The sequence below is a fragment of the Lepidochelys olivacea genome, assembly GCF_965140295.1.
Source record: "Lepidochelys olivacea isolate rLepOli2 genome assembly, chromosome: 3".
NCBI lineage: Eukaryota > Metazoa > Chordata > Testudines > Cheloniidae > Lepidochelys > Lepidochelys olivacea.
In genome coordinates, this window is record NC_140413.1 from 167421619 (window position 1) to 167449521 (window position 27903).

General features: G+C 43.1%; 1 protein-coding gene across 1 annotated transcript; it reads right to left on the minus strand.

The window, feature by feature from the left end:
* Nucleotides 1-1066: 1066 nt before the first annotated feature.
* Nucleotides 1067-24932, minus strand: FLVCR1 (FLVCR choline and heme transporter 1). The gene is made up of 10 exons (XM_084624181.1): nt 24162-24932; nt 19429-19573; nt 13921-14061; nt 12864-12931; nt 12511-12614; nt 11419-11529; nt 9776-9881; nt 9416-9527; nt 3871-3938; nt 1067-2404 (listed from the first exon to the last, which is right to left on the minus strand). Exons 1-10 carry the CDS (start codon nt 24777-24779, stop codon nt 2330-2332), a joined length of 1548 nt encoding a protein of 515 aa, XP_084480307.1. The 5' UTR covers nt 24780-24932; the 3' UTR covers nt 1067-2329.
* Between the last annotated feature and the right edge of the window lie 2971 nt (nt 24933-27903).

Below are 27903 nucleotides of genomic sequence, written 5' to 3' on the forward strand. Positions count from 1 at the left end.
TGATTTGGAACAGGGACTTGAACCCAGATCTCCCACATCTCAGGTGGATGCCCTGACCACTAGGCTATACAGTCGCTCTTACTTTTTCTCTCTCTATCCTAAAAGAATATTTCGTTATTAATACAAAGTGGAACAGCTCTAACAGAAAGATCCACCCAAGAATAGCCAATAGCCTAGTGGTAAGGGAGTCACCTGGTTGGTAGAAGACCTGGGGGTTCTAGCCCCAGCTCCAAATCAGGCAAAGTAGAGATTTGAAAACTGCTCTCCCAGGTGGATGCCGTAACTACTGGGACAGTGGCAATAATGGGATGGCCTCTCTTGCGCTCTCCAGTTTTTCCTGAGAATGGGCCGATATGGCTTAAGTCCAGGAGAGGACGTACAGCTAAGAATCCCAACCTGAGATAAGTGCCTAGCAACCAGGATCAATGGAAGTTAAAAGCATAAATACGGAGATGGATCTGGGCCCTGAGCACCACTCCCTTCCTCTGCATTTCACTCCTGGCTAGCCTACATGGGTTCCCATTCACTTTGCTGCCTTCTGAAAAATCCCTTTCTTAGGGATCTAACTCTCCCAATGCAATGCATAGGGAGCCTGGGCAATTAACTCAGGGGCTGTTATTTCCACTGGCACCAGTGCACCTATTAGTTGGGGAATTAGGGGTTGCAACCCCCAATTCCCCTTTATATTTATGATTAATACTATGACTTGGGCATGGAAATATTCAGTAAATGTCACAGAAAAGGTGTGGGCAAAAGTGATAAGTCACAGAAAGTTAAACAATGTAGTTTTTGTTACATCAACACATGCAAGAGCATAGTGAGGGGTGCTGAAAGGCGAGGCCTGGGGGAGTTATAGAGTGAGCTCACCCCACAGCAGCAGCTCCCCACTCCAGCTGTTGTGACTCAGTGCATTTAGCTCACAGCACCAATCAGCTATGGTCCATCTGCCCCTCTGTAAATGGGGAAAGAAAGGCAGATGGGTCAAACCTGAGTAGCGCTGTGACCCTGTGCACCAGGTTGCAAGGCCACTGTGTCCGGGGGCATAAACAAATATGTTTTACAACCATTTCCAAGATTTCACAGACTTTATTCAAATTCATAATTTCTATGATCAGTGTGACAAAATCACAACCTTATTTATCACACACAGTACAAAGAGCACGGAGGTCATGAAGCACTTCCCTTTCACAATTTGTTTAAAGCTGTATGGACTGAAGGACAAATGTGTTTTACTTCTAAGCAAGTTGTTTGCAAGTTACATGATAAACACAAGCATTGAACTAGAGACGATCATTACAGTTCATGACGCAGAGGCATGGAAAGGATGGAAGACATTTTCTGTTAAGTTAGCAATACACAGAGGAGGTGTTTAAACCTGTGCAATGGAATTTCCCCGGTAACACAAGACAACACATATAACTTCGACTGAGCCAAGGCTCCGGGTTACAGCGTTCAGCAGCAAAGGCACCATCTTTCTGTAAACATGGACTCCTCTCACACCAGCTCTCTAAAGTAGCATTCAAAGCATTTTATGGAGGTACAGCAAGTCATAGCCCTCCATTGCCTATGATCATTTTACCTTTGTGAAAGGGTTTCGATATTCAATAGATCACTATTAAGTCTCCCCTGTACGTATTATGATTAATTCATGCAGAAAGTGCTTCCCCTTGCCTGTACTGGGGTACCAAAAAGTTTCATATACTGTGGTTTTCCCCAAGGCAGGTAAAGCTTCAGATTTCACTCTGACACATTCATGCCTGCAATTATTTTTTTGTTCTAGGTATTGTGCTAAAGACAGGATCCCTCAAACAGAAGGGCTGGTTTAAAATTTGCAACACATTTATATTAAAAAATGCTGTTAAAATATCAATCCCTTTTAGTTGCGAGTCTGCTCAGTCCCTCTCTCCCCAGTAACAGATTGTGCATTAGGAAAGAGTGACTTTGCGCAAATGAATTCATCAAATGTATTGACTTCATTTAAAACTGACTGGCCATTTGTTATGACATTTATATTTTTGATGCAAGTTTCTATACCATGAGGTTCTGAGCGTGCACTGCTTTCAGGAGGGTGGACAGCATTCAAAGAAACCTTTAGCAATAAGACTACCAAATTTGAAAACAGCTATGATAAATATTCAATATAAAGTTAAAACCATTTATGCCTTAGACAAAATGAATTGTGCATCTTCATTCAGTAATACTGAACGACTCTCACCAATATTCTAACAAAATTCTTACGACTCATACATACAAATCCAGTGATTATGCTAATTTGTGCACTTCACTATTACATGAAACTTGTGCGTTTCTACAGTATTTTCCTTCTGCCTCACAGGGCCGATTCTGACTGGTATTTTAACTCAGTATTATTCTTTTCATGTTCTGTAGGACTGTCAACTGGTACCTGCAGAAAGAATTAAGGAATTAAGTAGTTATACAAATGAAGCTATCCCTGACTTCAGTTTGCCAGTGAACAATGAGACTAATCACTAAATTCTACAGTTCATATAGCCAGTTAGACTACATTACTGTTTTAGAAACTAGATTTGGTGAATAATTAGTTTGAGTTAGATAATAGAAAGACATAAAAAAACAGATTCCCTTCCCCCTTCAATTTACGATTAAAAATTATATGGAATTTAGATCTCCTATAAATTATATAATTTTCCCATCTATATTACAGATGGAGTGTTGACATGGATCTTAGTGAGATTAACATTCAGTTCATCCCCACTGTATTTAAATACAGTAGAGGAGGATCTTGAAAATAAGGAAATCCTGCTGTAACTTATAGGTACACGTGAATTACCTAAAGTAGGCAGAAAACTATGTGATGTCTTACTGTAACAGCATCTATCACAAAGGCATCTTCATTTCCTTGAAGGTCAAGAAAAATACAGGATGGAAAATTTCAACTGTTTACCCTCATTTAAACAACTAGAGACTATGTAATATATTGCAAAGCTAACAGCTAGGAATACACATCTTGTGATCTACTAAAGAACATAAAGCAATGCTTATTGCTCAACTTTCCCTCACTTCAAAAGGAGCAAAGGGATACACCAGGGATCAGAAACCTTTGGCACGCAGCCCGTCAGGGAAATCCACTGGCGGGCCAGGACGGTTTGTTTACCTGCAGCGTCTGCAGATTTGGTCGATCGCAGCTCCCACTGGCCGTGGTTCGCCGTTCCAGGCCAATGGGGGCTGTGGGAAGTGCTGGCTGCTGCTTCCCACAGCGCCCATTGGCCTGGAGCAGCGAACTGTGGCCAGCGGGAGCTGCGATTGGCCGAACCGGAGGACCCTGCAGGTAAACAAACCGTCCTGGCCCGCCAGTGGATTTCCCTGACAGGCTGCGTGCCAAACGTTGCTGATCCCTGGGATACACCTAAACCGCACTCAATAAATTCACCATGGCATGAAACTCTACCATGCCTCTCTTTCATACACACGTGGATCTCACTTAAAGGGAAAACCATTATTTCACTGAAATGCCAAATGTATAGCATATACTCCTAAGCCTATACTTAAAAAAAGCTCTTTGCAGTAAGCACTGTAAATTTTGATGCAGTTAAAGGGCTAATCTGCAGCAAGCAATATGGAGACTAATACCGGCTATTAAGAATAGAGAAAACTCTGAAGGCACAGGTGGCACTGTCCTATATTCTGAAGAACCGCTAAGAGATATACACATATCAGTTACAAAGAGAAATAATCAGATAACTGAGGGAAGATCCTGAAGTGTATCAGCTGCTCTAGCTGAATTAGGAAGCAGTCACATATTGTATTTTGATGTTAAATACTCATGTAATTACAAGTCTAATATTAAAGTGCAATAATATAATCAAAATAAAAAAAGGTTAAATCACTTACAGCTTTAACGTCTGTGTTCAAAATCCCAGAATTTATAGTCTGTCTTCGCAAATCTGATTTGATTAAGGCTGAAACAAAGAAAACATTTGTAACCCCCACCTTTCACATACCGCGACCATTCCAGGAGACTGGCTGTACCACTATGGCACAGATGTGGCAGTTACTTTATCACCTGTTCAAAAGAGATTTCTTTATTTGCACTCTGACTTATTCACCTACCCATATTATTCACAAGTTTTAAACTTGTCCCTCACAGAAGTCATTTAACAAGTTTTTACATATGACATTTTCTTAACCACATTAAGACATCAGTAGGGGCATGGTGAATGTTGATGCTTTTGGCAAATACTTCCCTGTACACATGTAAACTTCCCTGTACACTGAGTAAGTCCCAGGTATAAATTTGTGAACCAAACAGTAATTTCTCTAGTCTGAGAACATTAGAGCTGCCCATAATGAAGTCTTGTCAGGCTGTTTGCATGTCTCTAAATCCCCTCAGAAGAAGGCCCTCAGAATAGAAGACTTTTGTACAGAATCTCTTATATGAAAGAGCAGAACAGTTTTATTTCTAGAGGGAAAGCATCTACTTCCACGCCCCAGCACCTCTCCCATGTTCCCTCTGAGTGCACAATGTCCAGGGATTTCTTACTCAACATCAGACCACCAGAAAAGAATGCTATCAAGCCACGCACTGGGGAATGAAAGCATGTGAGTGGGACACAGTTCTCCAGGAATCACTCTCAGTTAAGTTTCCTCCAAGTCAGTTCCTCTCTTCAAAGCAACATGCTTTGACATTCAAATGCATTAAATTACAAGTGTGGTCTAGTGAACCAAGCACAGGCCCAAGATCAAGTAGTTGCTGAACCGACTAGAGGGGATGCCATTTTAGATTTGGTCTTGGTGAGTAATGAGGACCTCATAGAGGAAATGGTTGTAGGGGATAATCTTGGCTCAAGTGATCATGAGCTAATTCAGTTCAAACTGAATGGAAGGATTAACAAAAATAAATCTGCAACTAGGGTTTTTGATTTCAAAAGGGCTGACTTTCAAAAATTAAGGAAATTAGTTAGGGAAGTGGATTGGACTGAAGAATTTATGGGTTTAAAGGTAGAGGAGGCCTGGGATTATTTTAAATTAAAGCTGCAGAAGCTATCGGAAGCCTGCATCCCAAGAAAGGGGAAAAAATTCATAGGCAGGAGTTGTAGACCAAGCTGGATGAGCAAGCATCTTAGAGAGGTAATTAAGAAAAAGCAGAAAGCATACAAGGAGTGGAAGAAGGGAGGGATCAGTAAGGAAAGCTACCTTATTGAGGTCAGAATATGTAGGGATAAAGTGAGACAGGCTAAAAGTCAAGTAGAGTTGGACCTTGCAAAGGGAATTAAAACCAATAGTAAAAGGTTCTATAGTCATATAAATAGGAAGAAAACAAAGAAAGAAGAAGTGGGACCGCTAAAAACTGAGGATGGAGTGGAGGTCAAGGATAATCTAGGCATGGCCCAATATCTAAACAAATACTTTGCCTCAGTCTTTAATAAGACTAAAGAGGATCTTAGGGATAATGGTAGCATGATAAATGGGAATGAGGATATGGAGGTAGACATCACCATATCTGAGGTAGAAGCGAAACTTAAACAGCTTAATGGGACTAAATCGGGGGGCCCAGATAATCTTCATCCAAGAATATTAAAAGAATTGGCACAAGAAATTGCAAGCCCATTAGCAAGAATTTTTAATGAATCTGTAAACTCAGGGGTTGTACCGTATGATTGGAGAATTGCTAACATAGTTCCTATTTTTAAGAAAGGGAAAAAAAGTGATCCAAGTAATTATAGGCCTGTTAGTTTGACATCGGTAGTATGCAAGGTCTTGGAAAAAATTTTGAAGGAGAAGGTAGTTAAGGACATTGAAGTCAATGGTAAATGGGACAAAATACAACATGGTTTTACAAAAGGTAGATCGTGCCAAACCAACCTGATCTCCTTCTTTGAGAGAGTAACAGATTTTTTAGATAAAGGAAACGCAGTGGATCTAATTAGTTAAATTGGATAAGATGGGCATCAATAGGAAAATTGAAAGGTGGATAGGGAATTGGTTAAAGGGGAGACTACAACGGGTCCTACTGAAAGGTGAACTGTCAAGTTGGAGGGAGGTTACCAGTGGAGTTCCTCAAGGATCAGTTTTGGGACCAATCTTATTTAATCTTTTTATTACTGACCTGGGCACAAAAAGTGGGAGTGTGCTAATAAAGTTTGCAGATGATACAAAGCTGGGAGGTATTGCTAATTTAGAGAAGGACAGGGATACCCTACAGGAGGATCTGGATGACCTTGTAAACTGGAGTAATAGGAATAGGATGAAATTTAATAGTGAGAAGTGTAAGGTCATGCATTTAGGGATTAATAACAAGAATTTTAGTTATAAGCTAGGGACGCATCAACTAGAAGTAACGGAGGAGGAAAAGGACCTTGGAGTATTGGTTGATCATAGGATGACTATGAGCTGCCAATGTGATATGGCTGTGAAAAAAGCTAATGTCGTCTTGGGATGCATCAGGAGAGGTATTTCCAGTAGGGATAAGGAGGTTTTAGTACCGTTATATAAGGCACTGGTGAGACCTCACCTGGAATACTGTGTGCAGTTCTGGTCTCCCATGTTTAAGAAGGATGAATTCAAACTGGAACAGGTACAGAGAAGGGCTACTAGGATGATCCGAGGAATGGAAAACTTGTCTTATGAAAGGAGACTCAGGGAGCTTGGCTTGTTTAGCCTAACTAAAAGAAGGTTGAGGGGAGATATGTTTGCTCTCTATAAATATATCAGAGGGATAAATACCAGAGAGGGAGAGGAATTATTTAAACTCAGTACCAATGTGGACACAAGAACAAATGGATATAAACTGGCCACTAGGAAATTTAGATTAGAAATTAGACGAAGGTTTCTAACCATCAGAGGAGTGAAGTTTTGGAATAGCCTTCCGAGGGAAGTAGTGGGGGCAAAAGATCTATCTTGCTTTAAGATTAAACTCGATAAGTTTATGGAGGAGATGGTATGATGGGATAACATGGTTTTGGTAATTAAATATTCATGGTAAATAGGCCTAATGGCCTGTGATGGGTTTTCAGATGGGGTAAGATCCAAGTTACCCGGGAAAGAATTTTCTGTAGTATCTGGCTGATGAATCTTGCCCATATGCTCAGGGTTTAGCTGATCGCCATATTTGGGGTCGGGAAGGAATTTTCCTCCAGGGCAGATTGGAAGGCCCTGGAGGTTTTTCGCCTTCCTCTGTAGCATGGGGCACGGGTCACTTGCTGGAGGATTCTCTGCTCCTTGAGGTCTTCAAACTACAATTTGAGGACTTCAATAGCACAGATATAGGTGTGAGGTCTTTTTTAGGAGTGGTGGGTGAAATTCTGTGGCCTGCATTGTGCAGGAGGTCGGACTAGATGATCATAATGGTCCCTTCTGACCTAAATATCTATGAATCAAAAAATCCCACACTCCAACCATGAATTTGACTTGTTGTGGCACATTGAGCAAGCCACTCTATCTGAGGTATAAACAACTTCCTGTCTATATCATAAGCATGATTTGCTTCAGTTTCTTTGCACCACATTATATAAGTATTAGGGTTATTACAGTATCAAAAATGTTCTGGATTACTACAAAAGTGAGGCAGTGCTATCATTCACTTTTATGGGCTGATAAAGCTTTATAGGCCTATTTACAGTAACCAACAAATTTCTAGTTCTTCATTGGATAATTTACCTTTAAAAAGGTCCCTAAGCCAAGAAATCAAACTCAAGCTAGTGAGGGTAAACTTTCATACACATATAAAATGCTATTATTTCCTCACCAGCCAACTGACATCCAGCATTCCTCATAATCAAAAGGTTCTTATCTTAAGCCCACTCTCAGTGGTGGGTATTTCTAATTGGCTAACAAGGTTAGTTTTTCCTCATATTCCATAATGGACAGTTTTGCCCTTGCAGACAAAAAATAAATGTGAAGAATGCTAATGCCATCCAAAAATTTAACAAGTCATTAAAAAGTGAATGCCTCATCAGTTCTCAAAAACCAGCTACAAGACATGAATGTTTTGCACATTAATAGCACACCGCTAAAAACCATTTTTAAAAAAAGTAATTTGTAAGACAATTATTAGTAGAATTGTCTATGCCCCACATATATATGGCTTCAGATAACATGAGATCTTATAAGACAGCCTTGCAAGCTTGTCAGTAAAACCTACAGGCAAAAATCTCTTATCACACTCAAACACCAATATGCACAAGAGCCCCAACCCCCAATACACACGCCACCTGCACATGTGGATATGTGCAATCCAACACTGTAGTGATGAGGCACATAAAACTTTGAACTCTCTTGAGCCATCAGGTTTGAGTAAAGCTCAACGATACATAAATCTACCACTAGCAACTAGTTTTACAGATTTTAGCCAACTCCTTACTCTCATAATTTTGTAAGTAATACCCCTCTAGCCATCAAATCTCCAGAAAATGAGATATTAGCCAGTGATGGCAGCTACCATAACTAGGCAATTCCATCCCTTTTCTTATGGCAGCTGGAAGGAATTTGTGGTTTTACCTCCAAACTGGCAGATCAAGTTCATACAAAGAAACCTCTTTTTCACAAAATAAAGTTGTGCGCTGTCTGTTTATACAACTATTGGATCATTCTATTTTAGAAGAGTGATCACTTCAGGCAACTACTAGAGAGTCATTCACTCCAAAAACATTAAAATCAATTAAAAACACCTGGAGCTTTTCATAGGCCAGAAAGGACCATTGTGATCATAGTCTGACCTCCTGTATAAAACAGGCCATACTACACAAGGCCAAAATAATTCCTAGAATATATCCTTTAGAAAAAATATCAAATCTCGATTTTAAAATGATTGGTGATTGAGAATCGACCATGACCTTGGTAAGCTGTTCAAATAGTTTATTACTCTCATTGTTAACAATTTATTCCTTATTTCCAGCCTGATTTGCAGTTATTTGCTGAGCAATGTATTTGATTGGTTCTAAAAATCCCACATATTTAAACGATCATTCTGGCTTGTAAACAGACAGATATTACTGGCAAAACTAACTTCACCCTGTAAATCCATTTAACCAACTCTATCCAAAAATCTCTATTTCTTAAGTGTGTTTTTTCATACTTTGGATTTAAAAATCCAGGTTTATGTACTAATTTAAACTGATGTATGTTTCTTTCATTTGTGTTTACTAAGATGTTTTGCAACGCTTTGAAGATAGTAAAATGTTCTAAATTTATGAAGACACTGTAGAGATGCAGCCAGGAACATGACTATATACGTAGTTACTGTGTTGTCCTTAGAATGAGGTATGCATGCAGTAAATATTAATAACAATTCTTTAATCAAGGAATAATTTTCCATCCTTTGACATAGATAAGAAAACTGTGTGTTTAAACTCTATTGCTTTGTTGGAGACATTAACTCATCAACAAAGAACAAAAATACCTACATAAATAAAGGTAAATAGCAAATGTGATTAGTTACCTGTTAAAATAATGCCTATTAACATCCAAGCACAGAGGAAAAGGTTTCCTGCACGAGGGCCATAATCTGTTATGAGCTTTCCTTGAACCAGTGTAAAGAAAATCCCAAATATCTGTAATCAATCATAAAACATTTCAGATTTTATTAGACTCATTTTGTAAATCTCTTCTAATTTAGCTTACAAAAATTCAGATCAGTGTATTATAGTTATTCTACCAGTCTAGAGACTGGCAAACAAACACACACTATAGGAGCACAATAAAATGCCAGCAGTCAAATCTAGGACTGTTTCCCCAAAAATTCAGGCAGAGAGGCTTTATTAAATGTTACCCTCATTTACAAGAATAAGTCTGCAATAACCTGTGCTGAAGCATTAAGGAGTCCTGATGAAGTGCCTTCAGACTCTGGGTAGGTAATTTCCACAGCAAACTCAAAGCCAAGTGGGAGATAACCAGTCATGAAGAAGCTGAAGGGGAAAAAAAAAAAAAAAAAAAAAAAGGTGAGAACAAGAGTATCCTAAGTGTGGCTCTATTCCATTGCTATGGATATGAAAAACAAACCTGAACAAAAGGTCATTTTAAAGTATCAGGTTACAGTGTTATGTGCTTGATTTCAAGAATTTATATAGTTTAGGGCTTAATCTGGCCCTCCCTACTTATCTGCCCTTGTTTTACAATGTCATTCTCATATCCTTCCACCATTCTAGTCCTGACATGTTTGTCTGGTTCTCATTCATAAACGATCTGTGCCGTGACTCCACGCAGCTCCTGGAAGCAGCGGCATGTCCCCTCTCCGGCTCCTACGCATAGGGGCAGGTAGGTGGCTCTGAACGCTGCCCCTGCCGCAATCACCACCCCCGCAGCTACTATTGGCCAGGAACCACGGCCAATGGGAGCTGCAGGGGTGGTGCCTGCAGACAGGGCAGCATGCAGAGCCACCTGGCCGCGCCTCCACATTGGTGATGGAGGTGGGACATGACACTGCTTCTGGGAGCTGCTTAACATAAGCGTGCCCGGACCCTGCACCCTGACCCCCTCCCGCACCCCAACCCCCTGCCCCAATCCCCCTCCTGCCCTCCAAACCCCTCAGTCCCAGCCCAGAGCACCCTCCTGCACCCCCCAACCCCTCATCCCCACCCCAGAGCCTGCACCCCCAGCCAGAGCCTCTTCCTGCACCCTGAACTTCTCATTTCTGGCCCCACCCCAGAACCCCCAACCCCAGCCAGAGCCCTCACCCCCTCCTGCATCCCAACCCCCAGTTTTGTGAGCATTCATGGCTCCCCATACAATTTCCATATCGAGATGTGGCCCTCGGGCCAGAAAGTGTGCCCACCCCGCTGTGGAGGAACGGGATTGACCATCAGTAAAGACACTAGAACTGCACCTGGGGATTGCTGTGGAAATTGGGGGAACTGAATGGAGGGCAGATGGGAACTCAGTGTACTTACTTTTTACAATTATAACTTAGACTTAACACCTATCATCACCCCACTCGCTTCACCTGTCTATCCCTTTCCCCACCTCTCTTTTGTTTTTTTAGATTATATGCTCTTGGGGGCAAGGACTGCATCTTCCTCTGCATTTGGGATGTGCCTAGCATATTTTGGTTGTTAGAAAAATATAAATTGTACATAGTAGCAATTATTATTAGTGAGCTCAAATGCCCAAGCCCACTACTTTTGTTTATTTGGGAGCCTGATCCAATGCCCACTGAAGTCAATGGGAAGACTCATTTGTTTCAATGGGCTTTGGATCAGGCTCATATAAGAAAGCTAAATTCTGGTCTTCATCACACTGGTGAAAATTGAGAGTAAATCTACTGACCTCAGCGGACCAGAATTTGGTCCACTCACCCACTGTATCTGTAGTATAAGATAGGTCGTATGTATGGAAAGGGAGTTTTACAGGTATAGTCTTTTAGTTTAAAAAAAGCCATTAGATACCTTCAAATATAGTTTTTAACTGGAATTACAACAGGTCTTCCTTTCCCCTTTGATTCCTTACCCAAGCACTCCTCCAGTCACAAACACTATTACAAGGTGTCCAATGTCCAGGGTGAAAGTAAATATGATCATTCCAACAAATGAGAGAATGTAAACGATTAAAGTAGTCTGTCTGCAAACAAAAGCCAAGAGAAAATACCCACCGTAAATCTGAGAAGGCAATACATATTGTGTAACATGGACATCATGTGAATATTACATATTCTCTTTGCTATAATTGAAATATGAGTTTTAAAAATCTGCTTCAGGTATTTCCAACTCATATATATACAAATTGTGCTAATGGATGCAGTCTGAGCAACTGAGGCACACATTAGTTTTATTAGCCAATCATTTGCAGCAGGGCAACCATTCTACTGCATTACCATCCACTAGGGTTATTAAAGCTACTGTACATAATTTATAATAAAGAAACACTGAAATAAGAACTTCACTCTAAGACCGTTCTTGTTTTGAAAATCAACATCCCCTATTTCCCTTATACATGTTTGCTAAATACCACAGCATACGCATTCTACAGAGCCTGTAACAGTGTTCTGCTCCACGGACATCCGCTGGATTAAAAGCTGAGTTATGCTTATTTAAAGACCCAGTAGAGGGTGCAAAAATTTGAATAAATAAATTAAGCTCCTAATTTAAAATGTGGTGAAGCCAGTATGCTCCACCAAAGGAGGAACTTGTTGGGTCAAAGCTGGAACAAGATAGAATCGGGAGAGGTGGGTCTGCTGGAACCCAAGATGCCTTTCCTATTTTGCTAACATCATGCATGCATGCATTCTCCAGCCACAGGGACAGACAGAAACCCCTACAAATTCTCATATCACCCCATAGTGGACTCAGCCCAACCCTGCCCCAACCTCATTCTGGCCAGAAACCAATGAGATAGACTCTAAGACTCCTACCTCAGTCTCAGTCATGGCACTCCCTCAAGGACAAAGAAAAATCATGGACATATTGATGTTTTTTTTTTTAATCATTTCCCTTCCACAAAGGTGCACTTGAATCTTTGTATTTTTATACAAGACTCCCCTCCCCCGCAACAATTACACATCTGCCCTACCCCCGCCCATCCCAACTCCACTCACTCACTTACTTGTATGTTTTGGTGTAATCCAGCCACAAACCACAAATAATGGAACCCACCATTCCTGCTACCACCAGTGTCAAGCCAATCCTCCCAGCATTCACTTCTTCTCCCTTTCAACAAATATTTATATGGTGTTTATTAATAAGTCACTTCCACTCAAGGAGTCAGGCTCTCAGACCTCTTGACAGTTATAAATTCAAACACTAGTACTTATCACCTCCATAACTGTATGGAGTATGCAATTTTAAGGGACTACAAAGGAGACTGAATCCTTGATCACACAAATGTCCACAAAACACCTGGGAAACCAACTCTGCAGATATACAAATGAAAAAGCAAAGGATTCCAGAGAAACTTACCACATAATATGTTACTATCATTTGGTTCAATAATGTGGAGATAGAATAAAATGCCCCAGTCATCATACCTGCAATAGCAAAACAACATGATGTACCCTCCATATCATTAACCATATTGTAAGTGTCAATAATAATCAAACGTTTACATTAAAAGAAGCAACATTCCCCACCAGGAAACTCAGTAAGTCACCAGCTCGATGTCTACTTATTGCCTTTTTTTTTTTTTTGGTAAAAGGTTTCTCTGTATCCTAAAGCGCCCCTGCCCTCCTGCTATAATCTGTGCCCAGACTCTCAAGGGCTAGCATTCAAGCCACCATCTGTCTGAATGAGTTGAATTAGAATGACAATTTTAGGGGTGTATGTTAGCTACTCCTTAAAAGGAAGCACTCAAATTAAAAATCACACGTGTCCAAATGTATTTTACCTATTCTTAAAAATGGTAATTAAGATAACAATAACTTAGAGAGATTAGAGAAGACATATTTATGCTTTCCTCAGTGGGTTTGCTTTGTGCATTTAAAAGCATTTTGTATACAGTCAGCTTCATTGTTCCCACAGTTTGTTTCCCTAGGTCTTCCACACATCAGAGAAAAACAAAGCAATAAAGCTACTTTCCTCAGCAAGTCTTGCTCTCCCAGGCTGTGTCTACACTAGAGACATTTACCATGCTACATGACATTTGTCCCCCCAGAACTACTCTCTTAATCATTTAGCAGCTATAAAGACTATGATTTGTCAAGGCTTCACATCAATTAAGCTTCAGTCATTCCAGGCCCAATCTTAATGTCAGAAGTGCTAGTACAATTAGTGTAAGCAGTCCTACTATAGGGGGTGAAGGATGTCCGGTGTAGAGCTAATGACAGCCTTTCATCTACCTGCTTCCCCCAAAAGTACCAAGATGCACTGAATTCTGCTCATGGTTTTTGAGAAGACCACAGGCCACGCACAGTTTTTGATCTCAAGCTGTTAAATGAGTGATAGCATGGCAAAGATTGGATGGACTCTAGGAATGTATCTGGCCTTTATTACCAGCCTAAAGATAAAAGGCAACACTCACCATAACTGATCAGCAAAAGCACAAAAGGAATATTTCTGAACAGGTTAATTATTGATTGTTTATAAGAGTAATCTTCAGGAGGAATGTCCTGGAGAACTGCTTGAGCCTGGCTTGGAGGAAATTTAGGCTTTTCATCAAACACTAGAACAAACACAAAAGAACAACATTAATAGAGTTTTTCACCCTACCTACCTTTACCAGTTTACCTTGAGTAATGGCTTGGGATTTTACGTGAATACAAAATGTTCCGGTTTAAGAAACATGGTAAAATAGATTTTTATGAAAGCGTAAACAACAAACGTCTTCCATTCAACTTTATCCTCTGACAAGAGCTAGCCAGACTGAACATGCCACCTCCATTCACTCTGGTTGGAGTGCTACTGACAAACATACCCTAGAGACATTTTTCATCTGTCACATGTTTGGGCCCTTATATCTTAGAATACAATTACTCTAAGCAAATGCCCAAGTCATGCTATGGCATGAATTAATTGGCGCACTGTTCAGAGCACTGTGTCTCTCTTTTCAAGATGACTGAACAGCTTACCCAATCTCTTTGGACCTGGTCCAGTTTGTAGTTGGAGTCCCAGAAGTAAACAAGCTAGTGCATCAGCACTTCCCTAAATACACCTTGAGCTAACTTCAGTTAAGAAAGAAGATGCAACAGTTCAAGTCCTGAAACTGAAGCATTAGTATTGGTAAGCCTCCACCATAACTTCTTTTTAAAGAACTTATTTTCCTCCTGGTTGAGAGTAAAGGACCAAGATTAAGGGCTTGTCTACACAAATAATTAGTTTGCAGTAGCTGGGGTCTGAATCTATCCCACACTAGCCTGCTATGAACTAAATGCCCATGTGGACGCTGCTCCGCACATAAACAATTCATTAGCACTCTTTGCTCTAGTCCTCTTTAAGATCAGACTAGATCAAAGCGCATTAACAAACGGTTACAGTGTGTCAGCAGAGTCCATATGCACAGTTAATCCACAGCAGGGTAGATTAGGATATTCACAACCCAGCCTGCTGCGAACTAAATGTTCATGTAAATAAGCCCTAAGTGTCCTTTACTCTAGATATCCTTCAAGGGAGACCATTTTGTTTCACTGGAAACTTGTCAAGTTACAGTAACTCAGTTGTCTTCTTTCTGATTGGCCCCACAGATAACTGAAGAACAAAACTTGAGAAAATCTGATCTGTGCTATTGCCCTTACATTAAAGCTGTGATTTTCAACCTTTTCTCATTTGCGGACCCCCAAAGATTTTGAACGGAGATGTGGACCCCTTTGGAAATCTTAGGCACAGTCTGCGGACCCCCAGGGGTCCACGGACCACAGGTAGAAAACCATAGTTCTATAGTAACAATCTTTTGCAGACTGCTTAAATAACCAGTGCATTAGAGGACTGGAAAAAAAGGAAGAGTGTTTTAACTGTTGATTGCTCCTTCTCATGCTCTAACTTGTCCTTGTACTAAACAGGAAGTCAGCTGACTTTCCTTGAAAGCCTCTTTGAATCCTGGTTTGAAGGGAGATATTATTTTTAGATACCATTGCTATCACAACCTATGACAACCGATATTAAGGCCTAAACATACTATAATCTATTTAAATTGTTTTAAAAAATTATATTTTATTAGTACATTTGCTGCCTAAGTTTTAGAGTCAAACCATTCAACTGATGGAAGTCACTGGCTAAGTACCTGGAACCAGCTGTTTGTTGAAGTGCTAAGCCAGCTTTTGACAGCAGTAGCTTCTTCTGCAGGTACAGAGAGAATATTTTCTTCATTTCAGTTTATTCCACTAGTTCAGTTCAATGACTAGTCAATTCAAAGGTAAGGAACTGACTGGGAGCTGAAAAAGCAGGAAAGCTTGTTTTCCTCTTCCAATGACTGAATAAAAACAAGATGTCAGAGATCGACTAGCCCTAAAATCTTGAAGGACATGCAGATAAGAAACAATTACTTTAATTCACTATCTACAGACCATACTTCTTTTGATTAATAAAGCAGTTTTAATGCAAAACATGTTTTGATTACTTTGAATATAGTGGTTACATACAAAAACAAGTAATTTAGTCTAATAAAAGCAATATTAAAATGTTGTTTTTCTACATTTAACTGAATTTCAAATTCCATTCAAATTCAGTTTGCCACAAATCACAAGCTAAAAACTAAAAAAATCAAATAAGGAATGTGTCATTCTTCATTTTGTAACACAATAAAAATATAAAAATTAAGAAAATCTGAATATATGCTAAAGTATAAAATTGCTAAAATAAATGTGTATAGATATAGTTTAGTAAAAAGTAGTACCAAAAACTTAGCATAAGGGCATTTAATAGCAAATCAACATATTTCAATTGTTACCAACCAATGAGAATCAGCTATTATTTAGGAAAATAACTAAAAAGTACAAAAGCAAAACAAAGAATAGAAGTGAGGATTTAACTCAAGGTTTTCTGCTTGCTGATTTATATCATGATTAAAATCAATCCACTCTGGAATGAAGCAGGATCACATTAATCAGATCACCTAGCCCTTGTCTTAAGTATTGAGATGCTCTGCTTACAGTGGCAAAATGAGGGTCAATCTAGCTCCCTTATTTAGTTATAAGGCCGAAAGTGCACTGCTATGCTAACTCCATTATATCTCAGTATTGTAACATTTGTGACAAAAGATCACAGATAAAAAAAATAACATTTTTGTGCAGAAGACCTGCCAAGGACCTCTACACCATTTATGCACCATTTTAAAGGGCTTAAATGGTACACAAGTCTTCATGCAGACCCTCTACAAAAGGGTGAATTTCACCGCAAACGTAAGAGAACAGGGCAAGAAGAAACTTTTAGTGGTACCTGAATTTACATGCTTTGGTATGCGTTTGTATCAGACCCTTAACAGTCTGTAGTATAACTTATTTTATTTATAGTGTTAAAAGTTGGATTTCTGTAAATATACCATTGGCTCTGGAGTTTCTTTAGGGATCTTTTGGATACAAATAGGTCAATGAACCCATTAAAACCTTTCTGACCTTTGTGTATATCTCTAGAGACAGTCACACCATACTAGTTCAATATGCTGTGGATATAAAACCAGTGTCAAAAATTGTTCAAGTGGCATTCAGCTGTATTTGATGATTTAGTATTTTTCCTTATTTCACTGTAGGTGGGACCACTAAAACAGAAAGCACATAAACGTTTATGAAATAAAGTCTAAACACAAATCCTTTCTTACTTGCTATTTAACAATACTTGAATGTGTTTACATTTTATCTTAGTAGGATTCAGTTCTCATTATTTTGATTTATTCAATTAGCATTTTTCCCCTACCACTTCCTTAAACTTTCGACATCCTCAGGTTAGATAAATTCATACACTGATATTTGGTAATCACTAGACACTCAATCACCAATCTGCAGTATTGATCAGCAGCTTTCACATTGACTGTGAATGAGAAATGTGAATTCAATATCGAAGACTGGAAAAATAAGAGCAGCTCACCAGCTTTATAAAACCACAAATGTCCTATCCATCTTCCTGAAGCTTTAGCAAACAAAACCCCACTAAAACCTCACAACTCCTTCCACCCTTCCAATGACAGGTAAGGAGGTTTTATCAAGAAAACAGGAGATAGTTTATCTGGTGTAAGAGGAAATCAAGCTCAACTTCAGGTAAAAGTTATACATGTGGAACATAGACATGTGTATCCATGTGGAATAAAGCAAAGGGAGTATCAACTATGAAAGCCTGCAACTCATTCATTTATCATAGATGTAACTGACCTTGGGCTTGTCTAGAAGGGTTAGAGCCTGGCAAGCTGGGATGTAAATCTACTGCTCACTAAGACGCTATACACAGTCTGCGTGCCATGGACGCTGCTGCTGTGCACTGAAAGTTCCCTATTCCGCTTTGAGGTCAGACCAGCCCTAAGAATACTGTTTTTAGGGACCATTGGAATGAAGAACACGGTCCCCAGGGTTCAAAAGGAGTACTCTAACTCCGGCAGCATTAAGCTAAGATCATGTTTCTGAACACTTCTTTAAACCGACATCAGTCCTTTAGGGAATCTCCTGATGTTGGGATGGCTGAATATTTTACAGTTGTCAGCTGAAGGAATAGCAGAAAATTGAGAGACTTCAGTTATAACAACAAGTCCAAAAACAGACTAAGAGGGAGCAGAGCATTGAGACATGTTATCTGCTGCCAACAAAGATAACAGAAATGAACACGGTTAGTAACACTGGAGGGTTTTATGGACTGTAGTACGAAATGTAACTTTACTGGACACACTAGATCAGAAGCTGATGTCTCATAATCCAAGCTGCAAGATAAAGAGACTTTGGCCTGGGGATGCAGAACAAGGCTGTCGGCCTGGGCTAGACATTCTGAAGACAACCATGACAGATCCAGAAGATGCACTACTTGGCCCAAACAGGAGGGATCAGAATGACACAGGCCTTGTCCTGTCTGATCACCAATGTGCATACAAATCCACAGAACAGGAGAACTCTGCTCCAGTCCTAACAAGAACACATCTCTAAATGCGTTTCCATCAATCTCTGCTCTGAAGCAAAACTGAGGGAGTTTTGCATTGCTACACCTGCAGCTAGCCACAAAAAAGGAAGGTACTGAGGCAACTGGGGCCACGCTCTTACAATCTCACCTGTGAGCATTCAGTGCCTTGAGGCGATGCTTGTGCAATCCCAACACCCACTGCTTTTTGAGGACCTTGGGGCACATCCCACAAGAGGTAACATGCAGAAACCACCTCACGTATTATCAGCGTACAATTTACTTATTATCAAATTTTTTGCTCCAATGGCATTTCAACTCGTTTAAAGTTAAAACAGGAAACTGAGGCTAAGTCTACTCTTAAAACATCTGCTGATGTAGTAACAGTTAGGGTTGTGATTTTTCTTTTTAAATAACATTGTATAACAGCAAAAGCTCTAGCTTAAATGCAGTTATACTGGCAAAAAAAACAAAACATGCTTTTGTGGGGAAAAGCTCATATAATTTAGGGAGCTGGTATTCGCTATTCTGACAAAAGTACTTTTTGGTATAAGAGGCATCTATACTAGGAAAGTTTGCAGATCTAGCTATTCCTGCAAACTCTTTTTAGTGCAGACTAGGCCTAAGTCTATTCAGGTCTTTTTCTACAGCTCAGGGCCAACACACAACACAACATAGCATGGTTAAACGCAGGCAAACACTATTTTAGACAAACAAAACTTGCACATGAATTCAACCTATCTAGATACTTATACAGCCCTTACCATTATAGTAAGCAGCGCCTCCCAAGAACAAAAAACAAGCACATTTAATTCACCACTTGCTAAGAGTATCTCGACAGAAAGCAGATGTTTGGTGTGAGACACTGATAAGTTTATTCCAAGGAAAGCTAAGTCAAAGAGGTGGGATTTGCAATTTGTTCTAAAAGCTGCAGTTCATGGAGTTTAAAGTCACTACTGGATTGCTTTGCTCACACAGCCACCATATGAAATGTTTCACTTACCAACTAATGTTAATAAGAATAAAAGTGTGGATACTGCTGCTGTTCCATAGAACATGATGCTGATATTATGCCCCATTAGATCAGTATCATCAACTGTGTTTGGAACCAAAACTGGTGGTAACAAGAAGCCAATTGCCGTGCCAAGCTGCAAAAAGAAACAAAAAACAAATACACTTTCCTGTGAACACAAGCAATCAAAAGAACAAAGAAAAAAAGTCCTAACCTGTGGAATACGGAGCTTATATTATAGCACAGAAAGTGATTAATAAGAATTACAAAAGGAAAAGTGTTCCTGCATTGTACTGAAGGGCAGCAGTTATTGATCTGTCAATTGTACTGACAACCAACAGCCAATATTTCCATAAACGAGTTTTCCTCTCTTCACTGCAATGCTACAGTTGGAATGCTACACACTGACAACAAAAAAAATTATGGAAGTCCTTCTGTAAGGAGGAAATTTCATATGAGAACACTGCTTTATGCACAGACATTTATTTGGCTTGTCATTCTGCAACTGAATGTACAGTCCAACTAGACAGGACATGCGTTTCTCTTACAAACCAGTCTTCCCTCGTTCTTGATCATAATCCTGCATTTGACTTCACAGCCTGATGTTATAAAAGGGAAGTTCAGCATTATATTTTCACTGCAGGATTAATCAGGAAGAGATTGGCAACTGGGAAGGGAATGCCTTTGTAGAAACACATTTTCAGTTACTATTAAGCCTGACAAGAAGTGCCATAAAATACAAAAATAGCAGGTTTATGTTTTGGGCCAGTTTCAATTCAGCCTCTAATTCAAGAAAAATAGAAGGCTATGACTTAAAATTTGGCTCCTGGTATGTAAAACATTTGAAAATTTCTGCAGGCATAAGCATAGTTTCTTTAAATTTCTCTTGGTTTTGTCTCTTGTTACTGGCCGCTGCTTAGGCAGTTTGGGTGGGAGGGGGCTCAGGGCTGGGGAAGGGAGTTGGGGTGCGGGGCGGCACATACCTCGGGGAGGCTCCATGGAAGCTGCCGGCATGTTCCTGCAGCTCCTAAGCGGAGGGAGCAGGGGTCTCAGTACGCTGCACACGCTCGCAGGTGCCGCCTGACTGTGGTTCCCAGCCAATGGGAGCTGTGGAGCCAGAGCTCATGGCGAGGGCAAAGCAGGGAGCCCCACTGCCCTTCCTTCCCCCTAGGAGCTGCAGGAACACCCGGAGCCGACTAGGGAGCTTGCCAGCCCTGCCAAACCTCCCCCTATACAGCACCAGCGGGGGTGCCGGGCCACGCCACAGTCCCTGTGGTGGCCCCCCGACCATTCCCCGAGAGCACCCATGGTCCCAAGTGTTAGTTAGGGGAATATAGTACAAGTCATGGGCCATGAATTTTTGTTTACTGCCCGTGACCTGTCCATGACTTTTCCTAAAAATACCCATGACTAAAACATAGCCTTAGTACTAACTAACTCACTCTTATAGTGGAGTAAGATGACTTCCAGTGGAACAAGAGTGAAATTATCAGCTCCTCTCATGAATTATCCAGTCGTGCTGGCAAGATTACTGAGGCTCACCAAAGGGTAATCCCAGTCTGTTTGTCCTGAACTGGTTCATCAGATCAGGACTACAGCTGGTGAGCATGAAGACTTCTACCTGAGTTTAGGAGCATGAAAGGGGCAGGTCCTCTTGCCTACCCCCAGCATCCCTCCTCCATATGGCATCCCCCATAGAAACACCACATGAGGGTCTGAGATGTGGAGTCATGGATGTGTGCAGGGAATGGGAGTAATCAGTTCTTAAAGGGATTCCACAGAGCTAATACCTAAGTAGCCTAGCACACCAAGGCAGCAGCATCATAGAGAGCCTTGATGCAAGGTTTGCTCCGATTCAGAAGGACTGAATGACAATTTGCCCCAAGCTCACTCTCAGCCCACAAGCCCTGCCTACATCTCCACATGACTCTCATCCCCCACGATCTTCTCACCTCCACCCCGGATGCTGCAGTATTACAGTAGTATTTGTTAGTGTATTTATTCTCTCTTCTTTTTGTTTGGGAAAATGATAATCAGTTATTTAACACAAAGCTAAACAGACCTTTCACCTCATTACAAGTCTCAACTGAAGCTTGTTTCTCCATTAGTTTTTTTCATTGTTTACCTAACTTTCATTGAATTAGTTTTTCTGAAAAACTCTTAAAAATGGAACCATGCTGTACATATTTGAAACAAGCACTTTGTAAGTTACTTGGTGATGTTACCCCAGTTTTGTTCTTTGATGTGCTCAATGCTTTTTTTTGCCTCTGTCTTCACGAACAAGGCCAGCTCCCAGACTACTGCACGGGGCAGCACAGCATGGGGAGGAGGTGACCAGCCCTCTGTGGAGAAAGAAGTGGTTCGGGACTATTTAGAAAAGCTGGACGAGCACAAGTCCATGGGGCTGGATGCGCTGCATCCAAGAGTGCTAAAGGAGTTGACGGATATGATTGCAGAGCCATTGGCCATTATCTTTGAAAACTCATGGTGATCCAGGGAAGTCCCGGACGACTGGAAAAAGGCTAATGTGCCCATCTTTAAAAAAAGGGAAGGAGGAGGATCCTGAGAACTACAGGCCAGTCAGCCTCACCTCAGGCCCTGGAAAAATCATGGAGCAGGTCCTCAAGGAATCAATTCTGAAGCACTTAGAGGAGAGGAAAGTGATTAGGAACAGTCAGCATGGATTCATCAAGGGCAAGTCATGCCTGACTAATCTAATTGCTTTCTATGACGAGATAACTGGATCTGTGGATGAGGGGAAAGCGGTGGACGTGTTGTTCCTTGACTTTAGCAAAGCTTTTGACACGGTCTCCCACAGTATTCTTGCCAGCAAGTTAAAGAAGTATGGGCTAGACGAATGGACTATAAGATGGATAGAAAGTTGGCTAGATTGTCGGGCTCAACAGGTAGTGACCAATGGCTCCATGTCTAGTTGGCAGCCGGTTTCAAGTGGAGTGCCCCAAGGGTCGGTCCTCGGGCCGGTTTTGTTCAATATCTTCATAAATGATCTGGAGGATGGTGTGGATTGCACCCTCAGCAAGTTTGCAGATGACACTAAACTGGGAGGAGAGATAGATACGCTGGAGGGTAGGGATAGGATACAGAGGGACCTAGACAAATCAGAGGATTGGGCCAAAAGAAATCTGATGAGCTTCAACAAGGACAAGTGCACAGTCCTGCACTTAGGACGGAAGAACCCCATGCACCGCTACAGACTAGGGACCGAATGGCTCGGCAGCAGTTCTGCAGAAAAGGACCTAGGGGTTACAGTGGACGAGAAGCTGGATACGAGTCAACAGTGTGCCCTTGTTGCCAAGAAGGCCAATGGCATTTTGGGATGTATAAGTAGGGGCATTGCCAGCAGATCGAGGGACGTGATCGTTCCCCTCTATTCAACATAGTTGAGGCCTCATCTGGAGTATTGTGTCCAGTTTTGTGCCCCACACTATAAGAAGGATGTGGAAAAATTGGAAAGAGTCCAGCGGAGGGCAACAAAAATGATTAGGGAACTGGAACACATGACTTATGAAGAGAGGCTGAGGGAACTGGGATTGTTTAGTCTGTGGAAGAGAAGAATGAGGGGGGATCTGATAGCTGCTTTCAACTACCTGAGAGGGGGTTCCAAAGAGGATGGATCTAGACTATTCTCAGTGGTGGCTGATGACAGAACAAGGAGTAATGGTCTCAAGTTGCAGTGGGGGAGGTTTAGGTTGGATATTAGGAAAAACTTTTTCACTAGGAGGGTGAAACACTGGAATGCATCACCTAGGAGGTGGTAATCTCCTTCCTTAGATATTTTTAGGGTCAGGCTTGACAAAGCCCTGGCTGGGATGATTTAGTTGGGGATTGGTCCTGCTTTGAGCAGGGGGTTGGACTAGATGACCTCCTGAGGTCCCTTCCAACCCTGATATTCTATGATCCTCTGTGGTTTGTTTAAGTACTTTCCATATTGGATTATAAGGGACAGATAATTTAGCTTCTATAACATTTAGTTTAAAAGAAATACATCAGCCAAAGCCTCCATTAAATTATAATGAGTCTCTAACAGCCATGTGCCTTTGAAAACTTCAGAAAAGATGCTGAATCAGAGCAGTCAGGTTTCTCATACAATGCCAGCTTTGAAATGACTAACTAGTTTAGATTTTCACTTATGTAGGCCTGCCGCACTCATTTGCAAGGAAAAAATCACATTAGTTTGTGGGGAGAACGCACAAAAACGTACTGGATCTTAACTCTCTCCTTGTTGTGATAGAGAATTTTGCTGTGTGCATATCAATGGAAAATCTCTCTTAGGATCTGAATTTTCCTCATTCAAACAACATCAGTTCTGTATACTGCATTAGAAAAGCAAACATGCAGAAATACACCATTATCAAAGTGTGCCCCCGCCCCATCAGCGCCTTCTAACTTCAGCTGAGATTTTCCCCAGTTTCAACCAGATTCTTCTCTTCCCCTCCTTCCGTCTGGATTTCCTTCCCCTCTTCCTTAACCTCGATTTCTCCCTTCTAAACCATGGACTTGTGGCTGCTGCACTGATGAACACCGACCTACCCCTGTCCCCCCACGACTCAACCGGGCATTTCTTTTCAAAAAAGAAGGGCGCAAACCCGACTCCCACCTTCCTACACAGCCCATTTCCCCCCGGATCTCTCTCTCCCTTTCCGCATTAGCTCGCTCTGCCCCACCCCTTTGCCCCAGGCCCTCCCGGGCTCCCCTCCGCTCACCTGGTTGCCCAGCACGGCCACGGCGCAGGCAGTGGACACCTCCCTGGGCCCAAACCAGACAGCGGCGACGCGGGAGGGCAGCCCCAGGATGAAGACCTGGGCCACGGCGCACACGGTCTGGGCCAGCAGGGTGAGCGGGTAGAGGTCAGGCCGGGCGCTGGCACACTTCAGCCAGGCGCCCAGGCAGTTGAGGCCGGAGCCCAGCAGGGCGGTGAGGCGCAGGCCGCGGGTGTCCAGCAGCCAGGTGGCCGGCAGGATGAGCGGCACGTAGGCCACCATGTAGACCATGGAGAGCCAGTCCACGCGGGAGTGGGGGGCGCCGTAGAAGCGCACGAAGACGCTGCTGAGGATGCTGTACTGGATCCACTGGAAGGCGTTCACCAGCGAGTAGAGGCTGAACACGGCCAGCACGGGCAGCCTGCGCCAGGAGAGCCGGGGGGCCGCCCGCGCCACGCCCGAGCCCGGGGAAGGCAGCATGGCCTGCGCCTCCGGGAGCGCCCCAGCATCCGCCCCGGCGGCGGGGCTGCCGCGCTCGGCCTCCTTCCCCGGGAGGAGCCCATTGGGCTGCGGGGGCATGTCCCCCTCCTCATCTTCCTCCTCCGCCCCGTCCCCAGCCATGGCCGCGCCTTCCCCGCCCAGCTTCCCGAGCCTCACGCCCGCTGCGCCGCTCCCGTGGCCCCAGCCGGCCCCGGCGCCGCCAGCTTGCTAGGAAAGCAGCGACGGAGGCGCGCCGCGGAGAGTCCCTAGTTCTGCCGCGCACACGCGCGCGGCCCGGCCCGGCCCCGCCCCCGCCCCCGTCTCCTCCAATCACAAGAGAGGGGCGGAGCTTCTACGCCATCCTCTTATCCTGCCTGGGGCGAGCGGGTGCGCCCCAGCCCCGCAGGCCACTTGCGCTCTCCCCGGTGCCCGCGGGCGCTACGCCTGGAGCTGTCCAGCCGCAGCGCCGGGCCGGTGTAGGGCACTAAAGTGCTCACACCGGCCGCCCTCCTGTGACCTCCCTGGCCCGGCCCTTCGCCCTCCCGCGGGTTGTGGGAGGGGGGGCGTAGTGTATTAAACTGCTCCCTGTAGGAATGTGCTACTGGTCGTAGTTACTGATAGGTAATGGATTGTAATAAACTGCTATTGTAGTAAAGTGCTACCGGACGTAGCAAAGGCCTACAGGTAGCAGTTTCTTGCACTGTGGTGTATGTGAAATTGCTACGTGGAGAAATGTGCTATCCCTAGCAGTTATTTATACGTGAGCATTGTAAGAAACAGCTTTTGTCAAAAGATGCTCAACCCCTGTCAAAAGCAGTCCGCAGAATCCTACGGCTAATAAGGGCAGGGTGAAGGGCAGTGGCTTCAGCAGATGTCCTGAGTATGCTCAGTACACTGTAAGTAGCACATTACTACAGAGAGCACTTTACTCGGCTACACCTGGCCTGAGCCAGGTCAAGGTGGGGGGTGGGAGGCTGAGAAGAGGGTCTCCCCCAGTAGGGAAGCTGGGAGCCCAGCAGAGAAGCAGGATCCAGCCCCCTGCCCTCTCAGTGGCCCTGCCCCCACCCCCCCCCGATGAGGATCCAGCCGCCCCCTGGCAGCAAGACTCCCCAAAGAGAGGAGCCCCTGCCCCCTCCCCACATGCTCAGGGTCTCTGCCCCATAGGGAAGTTGGAAGTGATGTGGAGAGGATCCAGCCCATCTCACCCCCCACAGAAGGACCACTTCTCTAGAGGGGGCCAGAGCCCAGAAAATGTGGGGAAAGGAGCCAGGGGCCTTTCCCTGCTGAACACCCTTTGAACTGGGGGAGCTAGAGCCCAGACAGGGATGGAGGAAAGTGCCAGCCCCTCTTGCCTGCTGGCAGAGCTACTGTCCAGGACAGCCCATGCTTAGGAGCAGGTGGAAGATGCGCTTCAGCATTGACTGTAATGTATACCCTGCCTGACTAGGAGTGAAGAAAGTCTGGCCCACAGGCTCTCTCAACCTCCCTGGGCCATCAAGGACAATCCCATGTAGTGATGGAGAGGATCCAACCCTTTTACCCCTACAGGAACCCTCTCGCCTCAGGGGAGACAGGTTCAGGTTCTACCCCTCTGCCCTATTGCTCCCCTTGGGAAACTAGAGCCCCAAAGATAAGAGAAGGCATTCCCTCTATACAGTGAGCCAGAGTCCAGCTAGGATAGTTCTGCCAGATAATTCCCCAAGAGGCAGAGCCAGAGTCCAAAAAGCGAGGAACCAACACCTGTTGTTTTATAGCACCCTTCCCTGCAGGAGGAGACAGCCCTATTCCCTCACATTAGTATTGCTAATCCCAAGCATTCAAAAACCAAGAACCGTGGCTCATTTACATGGTGCCACGCTAATTAGGTTGTAAATTCCAATGTTTACTAGCCCATGTGGATCCTGCTGGCATGCACTGAAAGTTCCCTACTGCATGTTAACGTAGTACTGTTTGAAACAGGATTACATTAATACACACCACAGAACTTTCAGTGTGCACCAGCAGGGTCCACATGGATCAGTTAGTGCACAATATGCTCGTGTGCATTGGAATTTATATCCCTCCCAGCTATGCGTAGAGCCCTGCGGAGATACAAAAAAATTTGGATCTGCATCTGAGATAATTAACTTGTATCTGACCCACGATCTGCACTCCACTTTTTAATATGTATCCGCACCAGCACCCTGTCTTGTAATCTCACTGGTAGAGCCCTGCACAGATACAAACATTTGGATCAGTGATCAGCAAAGATGGTAAACAATACATCCGCAGATATCCACGGATTTGCAGGGCTATAGCTCTGCGGACTAAAGAACCGTGTAGACAAGCCCTCAGGAAAAAAAAAATTGTTTTCAAAAGCCTTTAGCCGGAAGTTTCCCATCCCCAAAGTGTATGTGATAATTTCACATTCAAAATACAACCTTAACAACACGCACATGCAGGGCCTGGGGCAGAGCCGGGGGGTGAGCAGCGAGCACCCCCCGGCACACTGGAAAGTTGGCGCCTGCCAGAGTCAGTGCCTAGACAAGGAGCCGCGTATTAACTTCTCCAGAGCCACAGGTTGGCCACCCCTGTTCTAGAGACATCGTTTGCTCCAGTCCCTGCTGCTGGGTCTTCAGAGAATCCTCCGTGGGCATGTCTAGCCTAGGAAAGAGAGTTTCTAGGGAGAATCCTCATACTGAACGCCCAGCGTTTAAACATTTGTAAAGCTGTTCATTCCTGTCTATTAGATGCTAAGTGCTATTTAAAAAAGTGTTAATTCAAACATGTTAGCTAATGTTTTAAAAACCACCCCTTTTTTTTCCTCATCTAAAGGGCCTATGTAGGCTGTGCATGGGGATGATTGACAAAAGTCTGGGGAATGTTACCTACAACCCCCACATAACCTCAACAGAAGCAGCACTGCATCTTCAGTGCTATACTAATGCTCTTGGCTGCACCTACCCATGCCAGTCTAGTGTGGTTCTTGGATCTGTACTCACTGACCCTCTGACCCCATCGCCCGTCCATGCTGTGCATTCGCCCACGGAGCACAACACTGGATTATGCAAGGTGCATGGACACTGATGCTGCCTACCTGTATCCTAGCTCTGGCTCAGTGTAGTGAAATTTACTGGCCTTTATTGGAGTTACAGGATTTGGCTCATTGTAGCTGCCATGCAGAAGTGAGAAAAGCTTGTCCTACCTGGTAATTTAAGGCACAGATGGGAAGACATCAGTTGTGATGGAACCATGACCATGTTGAATTGTCAGTTGCTAGGCAATA

Excerpts from the sequence above, each read along its gene's own strand:
- FLVCR1 (XM_084624181.1), bottom strand. The coding sequence starts at position 24,779 with ATGGCTGGGGACGGGGCGGAGGAGGAAGATGAGGAGGGGGACATGCCC. Across the intron at positions 12,615-12,863 it reads TGATAGTAACATATTATGTG|GGAGAAGAAGTGAATGCTGG; the intron begins GTAAGTTTCTCT and ends ATTTGTTGAAAG. Across the intron at positions 2,405-3,870 it reads TGAACACAGACGTTAAAGCT|GTACCAGTTGACAGTCCTAC; the intron begins GTAAGTGATTTA and ends TTCTTTCTGCAG.